The 12,011-nt window shown below is 39.0% G+C and overlaps 1 protein-coding gene across 1 annotated transcript in view; it reads left to right on the top strand.

The window, feature by feature from the left end:
- The first annotated feature begins 496 nt into the window (after nucleotides 1–496).
- LOC103804593 (DNA excision repair protein ERCC-6-like) overlaps nucleotides 497–12,011 on the top strand; it is a 44,183-nt gene continuing 32,668 nt past the window's right edge. Inside the window, exons 1-4 of the mRNA XM_009077206.1 lie at nucleotides 497–930; nucleotides 3,949–4,069; nucleotides 6,416–6,524; nucleotides 7,524–8,247. Coding sequence (XP_009075454.1) covers nucleotides 497–930; nucleotides 3,949–4,069; nucleotides 6,416–6,524; nucleotides 7,524–8,247 — 1,388 coding nt within the window. The remainder of the gene's footprint in view (nucleotides 931–3,948; nucleotides 4,070–6,415; nucleotides 6,525–7,523; nucleotides 8,248–12,011) is intronic.

Genomic DNA, 12,011 nt, shown 5'->3' with positions numbered 1-12,011 from the left:
TATGTTCTGCTGTAAAGCTGAATTGTCAAACTAAAGCTTTCAGTCAACTATTCTCATAAGTGCTTTCACTGGCAGGTCTTAACCTGTTTCAAAAACTTGTCTTTTTTGCTTTTGGATGTGTTAATTTGCATATGTTTTTGTTATTTCATAGTCTTCTGGAGCATGACCATTTACACACAAGATTGAGTTCATTCTCTGGCAAGGAGAGTAATTTTTACAGGTTGTTTTACTTGTCTTCATATCAACATCTTCCGGGAGGGTTAGACATAGTTGTCTCTTAAGAGATTTTGGCGTCTCTCTTCTTTTGATAGTGAAAGTTGGTGTGGAGATGCCTGTGGGGGGGAGGACTTATGGGGGAGTAGAGTACTAGGTGTTTTGAAACAAGAATTTCTCATAATCATGCTTACTGGTTTGCTTAGTTTCATTTGGGCACATGAGGAGCTTTGTATGTGTGAACATCATGTTGATGTGATTTTCTGTTGCCTTTGAGCAGAGGATGCCAACAGACAACAACAACCACCTGCCACACAGTATCCAAGAACAAGACCCTGCTACTACTTCAAGCAACAATTGCCCACAGAATGATGAGGAATTGGGAATTGAACAAGAAAATGGCATTTGTGACAGTGACCTGGATAACAGTATCAGAGTTCTCAACTCTGGCAGCCAGGCATCCACCTCCATGGCTGTTCCTTTGGAGGTGCCCAGAAGAGGACACCCCGTTTTACACATCGACAGGCAGCAGATTCAGTCAGTCTCATGCAGTGCACATGCTGCTGAGCTCAAAGATTTGGGAGTTGATGTGTATGACCAGGATGTATTGGAGCAAGGAGTTCTTCAGCAAGTAGATAATGCAATTAATGAAGCTAATAAAGCAGCAAAAATAGCTAATGCAGCAAAAGAATATGAGTCAGTACTGGAGGACTTAAGGTAAATAGTGTTCTTTCTTACTGTTCTGTTAGTGACTATTTGATGAGAGTTGGTATCTCATGGTTTTACAAGCTGGAAGAGGAAAATATGTTTTGAGTCACTAGATCACATGTACTCTTTGGAGTCACTCACCTTTTAAAAATGGAGAAAATATTTTTCACTTCAGACAATGCTTGATTGCTCTCATCAGACCAATCCAGTCATGCATCAAGGCAGTAGAGTACAGTACATCTCCTTTTTCTGCTTGGTCTCCTACTTTACCAAGGTGCATGTTGGTTTTCTGAGCAGTGGAGAACTGCATTATACTCTGTTATTTAAAGTTACAGTCTGAAGAAGTGTCACTTCCTCAATTCTGTGTGTTTTGTGAGGTTTTCTGCTGCTGCTGAAGTGCTTTCTGTAACTCGGATGACACCATCTCTTGAGTGTCCTACTACCAAAACAACCAATTACAAGTGCTTGTAAGAAGTACTTAATGACACCCAAAAAGAACTAAATGCTTCATGGTATATTGATAGTAGGAGACTGTGAGGGATAGGAGCTGCTGATGTTTGAGTTTTGGTACCCCTTTCTAGTCTCATTGTAGAGTTACCGTGTGAACTATTCCAGGTAAACAATTGTCTATCTTTCACTGTATTGCATTAATGGTGGTTTTTTAGTGCTCAGAAGTGCTGTAGGCCTCCATTACCCATGTGAACTTTCATAGTTCTTATGCCTAATTTTATGTACTTCAGTAATTTTCCAGAAATTAGGTACGTTTGCAAAACTGAAATCTAATTTCAGGTGTTGTATAGCAGAAAACATAATGTGTAAGATGGTATTGAGGGGAAGAATGGAGCAGCATAACCATTACAGTCAGATGATGTGGTAATTGAAAGAGTGGTGCACAGCACTGGCAGTTAGTTGATATTTTCCTGCTTTTCTTTATGAAGCATCCTGTGGGGTTTTTTACCCCTCGATTTTCGCCTTTCACTTAGAGTTGTAAAATGAGATTTACGTGAGGGGATGCAAATGGTTTATGCAGACTTGGAGAACCTTGTCTGTAACATGAGTCTGAAAGTTGATTTTTGAAAAGATTAACAGGTATAGTTGACTTGTTGAGTAGAGCGATTAACAAAACTAAAGACATGAGTAGAGCATGAGATTTGGTTAAAATCCTATCACACAGTGAATGCACGAATAGAGGTCAAGTCAAGCAAAGAGTGTGTTTTGAGTGGTTGGCACAGCATTCATGGTAGAAGCTGTACAATTCTATAGTAGAAACACACTTAAGCAGAAGAAGGAGAATGAAAATACCTGGAGTTAAATCCTGTTTAAATCCCAGAATCTGGTTAATTAAAGCTTTTTGGACAGTAGTGGTATGTGTCAGAAGACCCTAGGACCAAGGAAGCAAGGGCCAAAAGTTAGGAGATGTGCAAGAGGATGGTGTGCTTCAAAGCAGCAAAACTGAGGAGTGACAGAGGGGATGGGATGGTTCAAAAGTTTTGAAGGAGAATGGAGATGTGAAGATGGCAGTGGGAGCTGGTAGAATGTCTCCTAGGAAGAGTTAACAGTTGTAGAATCCAGATTGGAGCTGAAGATAAATTTGGCCCAACAATTTCCTCCCTGACAGTTGAGGAGACTTATGTAGTGTTTCTTGTTGCATAGAAGGGGAATAACAGCCACTTTGCAGGCGTTGTGAAGAGTTTTCTTTCACTTTTTTTTCCCAATGCTTTGAGATGCTTATTTGTATCCTTATGAAATACTCTGCTGTTTGAATCAACAAACCTGGATTTGTTGCTCTGATAGTGGGGCAGTGTCTTCTTGCTTGCAAATGAATTCAACAACAGAAACATGGTATTAGGTTATAGCACATGGTTCAACTTGAATTTCATGTTGTATGTGGAAACATGAAAATGGTAGTGTATGAGCAAGGGAAGTTTAATGTTGATGTGCTGTTGATTCTTTGAGCTAGTCTGTTTCCCTGAAATTACATTTCTGTCTTGTAATCTACTTTTTGTGTAAAGGAGACATCATAAAGGTAAAAAAATCAAGGTTTCCTTATATATTCGTGTCCTGGGTTGCGGTGTGGGGGGTATCCATGGTATGTATTCTATTATCATCTCCACAGGCTGTTAAAGCAGGTGGGGCAGGGATCGGTATCACCTTGTCCCTCCCTCAGGGCAATCCTGATGGCTCCCTCAGGGGGCTGTCTCTGATTAACGGCTGTCAAGGACCCATGCAGGACACATCCTCCCAGTGATCCTTAGCGCCTTGTCCCATGGTGAGGTGACTCCCCCCAGGGGTGGGGAGCCAGACATGCTCACAGGGATATAAACTGGGGTTTGGACCAGCACAGGTAGCCCTTTGCCTGCTGGATTCCCAGAGGACAAGAGCTGCTGCTGGACCTTCAGGAGAGAACCGGATCTGCGGGATCACTGCTCCAACAAACCCATCACTCCAGGAGGACTGCAGCACCATTTAATGGGACTACTACTACACCCTGACTGACAGGGTGTCTGGTCACTTTCTGACTTTGTCAGGTTATTTTCTGACTCTGTCAGGTTATTTTTTTTTGTACTGTTGCATTTGTGTTGTTTTGTTGTGTTGTTCATATTAAATTGTACTTCTGACTCAGAGTCTCTCACCGGTTTGCTTTTCAAACCAGCACAATTCGCATCAAATGACCAAAACAGTTTTAGAAAATGAAAACATGGCATTTCTCATTTAGATTTTTAATTTGCATTTTGTTTCCCTTGAATGAGAAAAATTAGCACTTTCACTTGCTTATCATCATCATACAGTGGTTGTTCAGTTTCCTTGCCTTTGGAATTTTGCTATTGGCAAATTTAGTTTACAAATATTTTATGATATACAACTTTTTAAACTGTTTAGTAGTTCCAGGGTTGTTTAAATTTAAGATGCTTATTCAGAAACGTAGCTTAAATCTCCTGGAGTTTCTAAATTGTCTGAATGAAGAATGTTCTATTTTTTTCTTTCTAGAGTTTACTAGTATGTTGCAATCTTATTGGTTTTTTTCAGGTCATGTACAACATCTCTGAGACACATTAACAAAATTATTGAGGAACTTTCACCTCAAGCTGCTGAGAACAAAAATATTAGCAGAAAACTAGATTCTGTAAAACGGCAAAAGTATAACAAGGTAATTAGATTACATTAATTTCTGGCTGCCAACAGTTTGTACTTTGTCTTAAGGTTTGGATTATGTAATATAATTCTTAATTGCATAGTTCAGAGTCAGTCTACAATTGCTGTTCTTTCCCTTTGAAATGGTTTCATTTTCTACCAAAAAATCTAAATAACTAATGTAAAGATGTGAAAGTGAGAGCTGAATTTTTTATTTTATTCCAAGTTTCAGAACAAGCTGTAAAACTGAAGTTCCAGCACCTGCTCAGAAGATTAACTTGCTTTAATTTAATCAAATCCCTCCCAGTAGTATTTGCAGAATAAGCAAAGCATTGTTAGGGCATTATTATTCATCAGTTGACCTAAATCTCAGTTCTCATATTCCTTTCCTTAATCCTCTTTCATTGTCTATATCTTGTATCAGTACAAATCACTCCTTTCTGTCAGCCTCTTTAACTCATCAATGTGTCAGAAACTGCTCCAGCTTTTTTCTGCAGGAGTAGTAAATTTAAGGAGCTGTGGAGCAGTCTAGCAGGCATCAGGGTAATGTAAGCAATAGACCTCTACAGCTGTGAATAGAAAGGAGATTTGAGAAAAGGTAAACTTGTGCTAGTCAGGAATGTGGCAACTTGATCCACTCACTGAGGGAAATTCACCATAACATTTTCTGTAATGATAGCCTGACTGTAAAACTTACTGTCCTTTGCCCTCAGACAGTTTTTCCTAGTCTCAGGTCTTTTGACACTGACTCATTCACTTGTTTGTATTTTAACTTTGATAATTTCAGCAACTTGGATAACACCATACTCATAGTTCAGCCAATTAAAAGAGCAATGTGGACAGTACTGAACAGTGGCACAGGTCTAGGAACAAGTAGCTGGAAGTAGTAGGAAGAAATGCATTAAACCAGACTTGCCACTAAAGAATGATCATGTAATTGGACACTATATTTTGCTTGTTTTCATATTGCTTGAAGTAATTTACGCAAGTGTTAGTTGCAGGGGAAATTCAGACCTCATTGTGAGTTCATCTACTGTAGTCTTTAAAGTGTAAGAAAAAATTCCATTTGAAAGCTGTAATCTGTAAAAGTGGTCCTAATGACCTGAAGAGTGTTTTGGAGGCTGTTTGGAAGCAGGCAGTGTAATTAAAGCTGACCTTGAGCTCGTTTTTTGCATGAAGTGCTTTTTAGTACTCTTCCTTTTGTAGTATTAAAAAAATAACCATTGCTAAAGAAGACTGAATTCTTCTGTTACTGAGACAAATGGGAACTAAGTGACTGGGACAAGACAACCATTTTCTTAGAGCTGACACACAGGGCACATTTTATCATATAAAGTGCTCTGGTAGCAAGGGTAACAGTATATACACACAAGAGATAATGTATTGTACCAAACATGAATACACTTGCCCTTTGTGTTTTGAAAAGTGCTACATGAAAACTTGGGCAGGCTACTGAACCATTTTTTTTGTTCATTTTGCCATGAACTTGATTTTTACTGCGGTGTGTGCCTCTCTAGGTAAGAAAATACCTCCAAAGAAGGGAGTTACAAATGGGGAAGGTTACATTGCTTATGTCTTTGTTTTACTGGTTGGAATGTTTTGTTTCACAAATGGAAGTTAGCAACACCAAGGAATCATAACATCACCAGTAAATATACAGTTGTTGATATTACAGTTGGATAAAAAATGTAACAGAAGAACTAGCTATGAATTTCTTTCATAGCAGTAATAAACTCTACTTGTTATAGCATCTGTAACATGGACTTTTTTAAGTCATTTCACTTTTCAGTGTTTTGCATGTGTACAAACACATATCAGGATGTTGGGCTGATTTGCCACTTTAGTTTCTTTCAGACAAAGCATTCCAAAACTTCTGGGATGATAAATGAATCTTAGTAAATCTTACAGATGTTTTTTGTGGCTTAGTAGATTTATTTATCATCCCAGAAGTTTTGGAATTGTCATCTGGGTTGCCCAGTCTTGCAGTCATGAACAAAGCTTTGGGTGTTCTCTGTGCATCTCAGCAATTTGCTTGATGGGCTTCCTTCACTAGAATCAACACATTCATAACATGACCTTAAGAGATGTACCTAAAAAATACGTAATGTGCACATGGAATTTGGAAGTGAAACAATCTGATCTTACTGTACACTTATGGTAAGATGATCATACACACAAAATTGTGTATGTTCAGTGGGTTGGAGCCCTACAGGTATTGTGATGACACTTTTTTGCACTTTTCTTTTAGTTTCAAGTTCTTGTTGCAATTACTGCAAATATAGTAATTTAAATCTTGTTTAAAAGGACAGCAGGTTTGTGAACCAGATTATGAATTAAATTGCGTATCTAATTTTCATTGAAGGAGCAACAACTGAAGAAGATCAAAGCAAAACAGAAACGTCTCCAAGGAATTCTTGGTGTAACAGAGTTTGTTGATGAAGCAAATGACATTGAATTCGAGGAAGATGAAGGTATGGCGGAAGGGTGAAAGTTCTGTTCTACTCTGATGTAATGCCCTTTTTTTTGTTTGAAGCTAGTTTGCAAGATCTTTGCCAGTAAGGAAATAAATTTCAGTGGTTGGCTTTCAAAGACAGAGTTAAGAACACTTACTCTCTGCACCTGCAGACTTGCAGATCTTGGCATATTCATGTGGGAAGTTTTAAAAAATGGATGTTCATCTGTGTTCAGCTGAGTAGGGATGGCTGAGGCACATTAGAGTATTGGGCTTAATAAATTGGAAATCCTAACATTTTTTCACAGCTAATTTGATAAAGATGACTAACATCATGATTGAATTACATTTTATATGCTGGATGCTATCAATCAGCATTAACAAAATTGTTTTTTCTCACTGTTGGGAAGTATCGCTAGAAATGGAAGGGGGAAGTGCTTCTCTTTTTCAGGCTGCAGTGGGATATTTAAAATTAAAAATAAGATCTCTTCCAGATCAGGATATATGTTCTCTCAGTGTTTGACTAGGTATTTCTCACTGCTGTCTGCATACTGAGTCTGGATTTTCTGACTCAAGTTTCGCTGTGTCTTGGCCACAGTTACTAATCTGCAGTTTTATTCTTCAGGGCAAGTTTGTATCCCATTGACATCTACACATCATCTTTGGATTATATTGTTTTTTGCAGAGGTGAAAACTTACTGTGCTATGATGTAACTAGGAAGTTAGTGGTGCCTGACAGAGGACATGGGGTAGAGCAGCTCCAGTAGGAGGTTGGTGGAGGTGGAGGGTTTTCGTGTCTGATGCATCGTCATTACTTGTTAAACATATCATAGATACTGTTCTTTAAATGGGGCCATAAACAGTAGCATGCTGTGCTGGCAGTTCTGATACAGTTACTTTGAAATTTTGGACCCTAATAATAGATTTCAGGCCAGAATTAATCAGAACCACCCTCGGTCCTGTTTTAGTCATACAGAAGGTGTTAAAGGCATGCTGTATGTTCTGATTTTTGTTGTAGAACCTGGTCCATCATGTCTTGGTAGTATGCTTATGCCTGCTCAGGAAACAGAGTGGGAAGAGCTTATTCGTACTGGTCAGATGACTCCATTTGGAACTAAAATACCTCAGAAGCCAGAGAGGAAAATACGACAATTAAGACTAAATGAAGCATCTGATTTTGAGAAGTACTTAGCAGACCAAGCTAAGCTGTCATCTGAAAGAAAGAAGTTATCCCTTCGCAAAAGGGCAAAGAAGAAAGCACAAGCCAAAAATGTTCAGTGCGTAGCTCCTGCAGCTGCTGCAAAGGAAAAAGGTGGTAAAGCCTTGTCCAAAACAGATAAACGCCTAAAGAGACAGATGAGAGAGCTTCAGAAACATGCCCTTCGGATTCAGTCCAAGGCCAGGATTCCAAAGGAAGAGAAGTATCTTGAGGCCAGGAAGTTCAGGCATGAACAGGAGGATGATAGTGGGGAGTCAGTGTATGTACCTGATGAGGAGCTCTTTGATCCAGAAGCACCAGAGGAGGAGGAAGACCAGGCGTCATATCTCGCTGAGAATGATTCTGATTATGAACTTAAGAATTTGTCAAGAAAAAGAAAGTGTTTGATGAAGGTTAATAAAGAAGCTGAAGATGATGCTGACTTCGTTCCAAGCTCTGAGGAAGAAGAGCACACACCAGGGAAGCACAAAGTAAGAAGATGGAGAGATGATGGAGACGTGGACTATTATAAACAGAGACTAAGGTTAGTCCTAGACGTTTTTATTATTAATACTAATAAATTATGTTGAACATGGAAAGGGCAGTGTCTGTAATACACTGCTAGGAACTGAAGTAAGGGAAATGAGACAGGCAGAAGGATCCCAGACAGCCTTCCAGAAGGAATCAGACATACCTCTTAATTACAGGGACTTTGCTGTTAGATTTTTCTGATTCCCATAGGTCCTTCAGTAATAAACTGTGTATTGCTGTGTTTGCTGCTTGGAGAACTGTGCATTTGCGCAAAATCGAGTATATATAGCACAAGGTATTACTTGGCAGCTTCATACTTAAGTACTGCCTTTGTCTGTAGGTCATATACCTACATTTTAAAAAAAACCACTATGCCTGCTGTTTGATAATCAAAATCACTTGGTACACACACAATTCTCCCTCCTCAGTCAGATGACACTTTTCCACTGAGAGAGAAATCCTTGTTGCATACTGTTTCTGTAGAATCCATTAGTTTATGGAAATCCGAGGCGTTTATATGGCTAACAGGTGTATTTGAAAATCAGTATTAAAAAGATCTTTGGAGTTTAAACTTGTAGGAACATTTATACTGGAAAGGATGATACATTGTTTGAGTAATAGCACATGATATCTCTTGCATAACTTATATCAGAAGACATAAGCAATTAAAACTGGATATTTATACTGCTGCTAGTCAAGTCTAAAAAGAGCTGCTCTGTTTGACAGTGATTTTCCTCTCCCTGTTCTTGATGGGAGTGGGAGTGAGGGTAAAACCATCCTTATCTAAAGAGATACTGACAGTGGTGGTAATAGTGGTGTCTTCTGTTGCTGTGATGACTGAAGGTTGTAATTAAGTAAGGTTCTGTGAGGATTATCTAGTGTGCAAAGTGGGAAAATGCAGCCAAGAACAAGTTCTTTTTGAAAAAAGCAACTGAAACACCTCGTGCCAATCTGATTTATGAAATTTGTATAACCTGTGTCTTGGTGGTTCTGTGTAGCTACAGTGTGGTGTTGAGATGTTTTCATGACATTTTTCACGACTCACTGGAAAACATTTTGAAGGGGTAACACAATTTGTTAAACTGTTAAAATGCTAACTAGACATTAGTGAAGTTATGAGAGTTTTCTGCACATACTGGGAGTCAAAAGATCAAGATTACTGAATGGTTGTTATGTCTTAATTGTTCTCTAGCCACTGGCATGTTGTCCCTTTTCTAGTATAAGGCCTGAGGTTCATGTAATAAACTTCAGCTTGTGGACAGCATGTTTACTTTTAATTAATTACCTTTAATGAATGTCCTTCAAGTAGTTATATAGTCCTCTAGAAAATCATGGAGCTTGAAAACAGCTGCTCTAGAGCGAAAGGAAGAATATATATTAGGACTGTTAGTGAAGAGTGAGTGATGCAGTGGTAAAGCCTAGCACAGGAACTTGATTGATGCTTGGGAGGATCAAATTTTGCACTTCTATGGAAATAACAAATCTTTTATGAAGCTGTGTCAGAGCAGGAGTCAAGAAGTAGAGGTGTAAACACCATCTCTCCTGTGATGAGAGCCTGGGTTGCTCTGGAGGAGGAGGTATTTTCTGGTAGCAGAGGTACTCTTGGTTGTAGAAAATCTCAGGTAGGACGAGATTGGCTTCACATTCACATCCCAGGTTACAAAGGCAGATCAGGAGCTGATACAGGGCTGTAGGTTTGCAATCCCAGATTGTTTCTTTTCAAAGTTAATCATAGTTTATTGCTCTTGAATAGAAATTTCAGCAAGAGGCTAATCTGAACAATGTCCAAAGGGTCAAAAATAAATGTTTTCTGTTGGATGCATTAACAAAAATTAATTGTTCTTAATTGGTAAAATATTTACTGGTTTATTGAATAAAACTGTATTCTTCACATTTAAATTAGACCAATATTAAATCATTTTTAATTCAGTGTTTTCATCAAGAGTAATTTATTTTGATTGAAAGTTTTAATATGACTCTCAGTTTAAATTCATTCAAAAACGTTTTTTAATAACGTTAAGATTGTGACAATTTATCCTTAGCAAAGTCATATCATAGACTACATTTCTTTTGGTTACTGAAGTTACAATAAAAGCCTAAATGAATTTTAGAAATATCAATAACTGTAATTGCTACCAAAACACTACATCTCTTAAAAATTTCATAGCTACAGTTATTGTGGCTATTAAGCTGCAGCTGTCCACATTGATGTTTTTACGCTGACACCCCCAGGTAATCTTCATTATGGGAAATGCCATGAGAAAATAAAATGTGGTGAATTAAGAAACATATTAAGAATGCTATAGAAATGCTGTCATTTGCTTACATTTATATCTTGTTTTGTGTCAGTTTTGCTTTTGAATGCAAACAAATGGGTGAGATTATGGTATATTTTACCCGTGAGAGAGCAGAGGAAATTCCTTTAGGATTACTTTATTCTTCTGAACATCTAGTCTTGTGCTTGGCAATGAATACAGTCCTACACTCTTAAAAGATTGAAAATGAGTTTCCTTAACATTAAAACTTTTCAGAGATGGGACTTCAAGAGATTGGTCTGTGTCAAGGGGAAACTACATTGATGTTGTTAAAGCATGATAATTAGCTAACTGTGCAACTGCAGAGCATCTCTAGAACAAGAGACTGTTGTCAGAACAGGAGCTGGTGTGTCATCTGCAGTAAACAGCAGGCAGGAGAGCACCCCACCCCACTCTCCTTCTAGAGGCTACTTGTAGTGGTTGGCCTAATGTCTCAAAGCAACATGTCATCCGTGGAACATGAAAAAGGAAAAGTTAGTTATACAGAATTCAGCTCAGGCCCTCAGTGATTTCAGTTCTTTTCCCTTGTGTGGGTCATAGCTTTCTCTAGTTACTGTTACTGGAGACATTTTGCAGTTCAGACATGCACAGGACAAAAATCTTCTGTTTGAAAGGTCAATGTCTAAGGTGAATCGTAGCTTGCAAGAAGGGCAAACAAGGAACATCAGGGTTATGGAGAGTAAGGTTAATAAGTAGGATACTAACAACCACCTATAAGTTGAATTTAAGATTCACTGAAAAGGAGCATATCATTCCCAGCTGTCCTTCATACTGGCTGTTACTAGCTGAACCCAGAGGCTGAGGTAATATGTCTCTAGGATGATGCTGAATGTCTCGGAGACTTGATCCCCATCAGCAGGTATGATCAATGTCAGGTATATATCAATGTCTATTTTTTTATACTTAACAGTGACCCTCTTGGTCTAGAAGTGTTCACAATTGGAGCTGGTGGGATCTAAACCTGTTGCCTCCTGCCTGGTGGAATGGTCAGCTGTCATGGTTTTAGCCCCAGCCAGCAACCAAGCAACAGGCAGTGGGTCACCCACTCCCCATCAGTGGGACTGGGAAGAGAATTGGAAGGGCAAAAGCTGGAAAATTCTTGGGTTAAGGTAAAGACAGTTTAATAGGGAGAGCAAAGCTTTGCATGCAAGCAAAGCAAAATTGAATTAATTCACTGCTTCCCATGGGCAGGCAGGTGTTCAGCCAACTCCAGGAAAGATGGGAGGACAAACACCATCACTCCAAACGTCCCCCCTTCCTCCTTCTTCCCTCACTTTATATACTGAGCAGGATGCCATATGGTATGGAATATTCCTTTGGTCAGTGGGGGGCAGCTCTCCCAGCTGTCCCCTCTCAGTGTCCCATGCACCCCCAGCCTCCTTGCCAGTGTGGGAGTACTAAAACCAGAAAAACCCTTGGCTCTGTGTAAGCACTGCTCAGCAATAACAACAGCATCTCCATG

Source organism: Acanthisitta chloris, unplaced genomic scaffold (assembly GCF_000695815.1).
Source record: "Acanthisitta chloris isolate BGI_N310 unplaced genomic scaffold, ASM69581v1 scaffold30646, whole genome shotgun sequence".
NCBI lineage: Eukaryota > Metazoa > Chordata > Aves > Passeriformes > Acanthisittidae > Acanthisitta > Acanthisitta chloris.
This window is presented reverse-complemented; position numbering and strand designations above follow the sequence as displayed.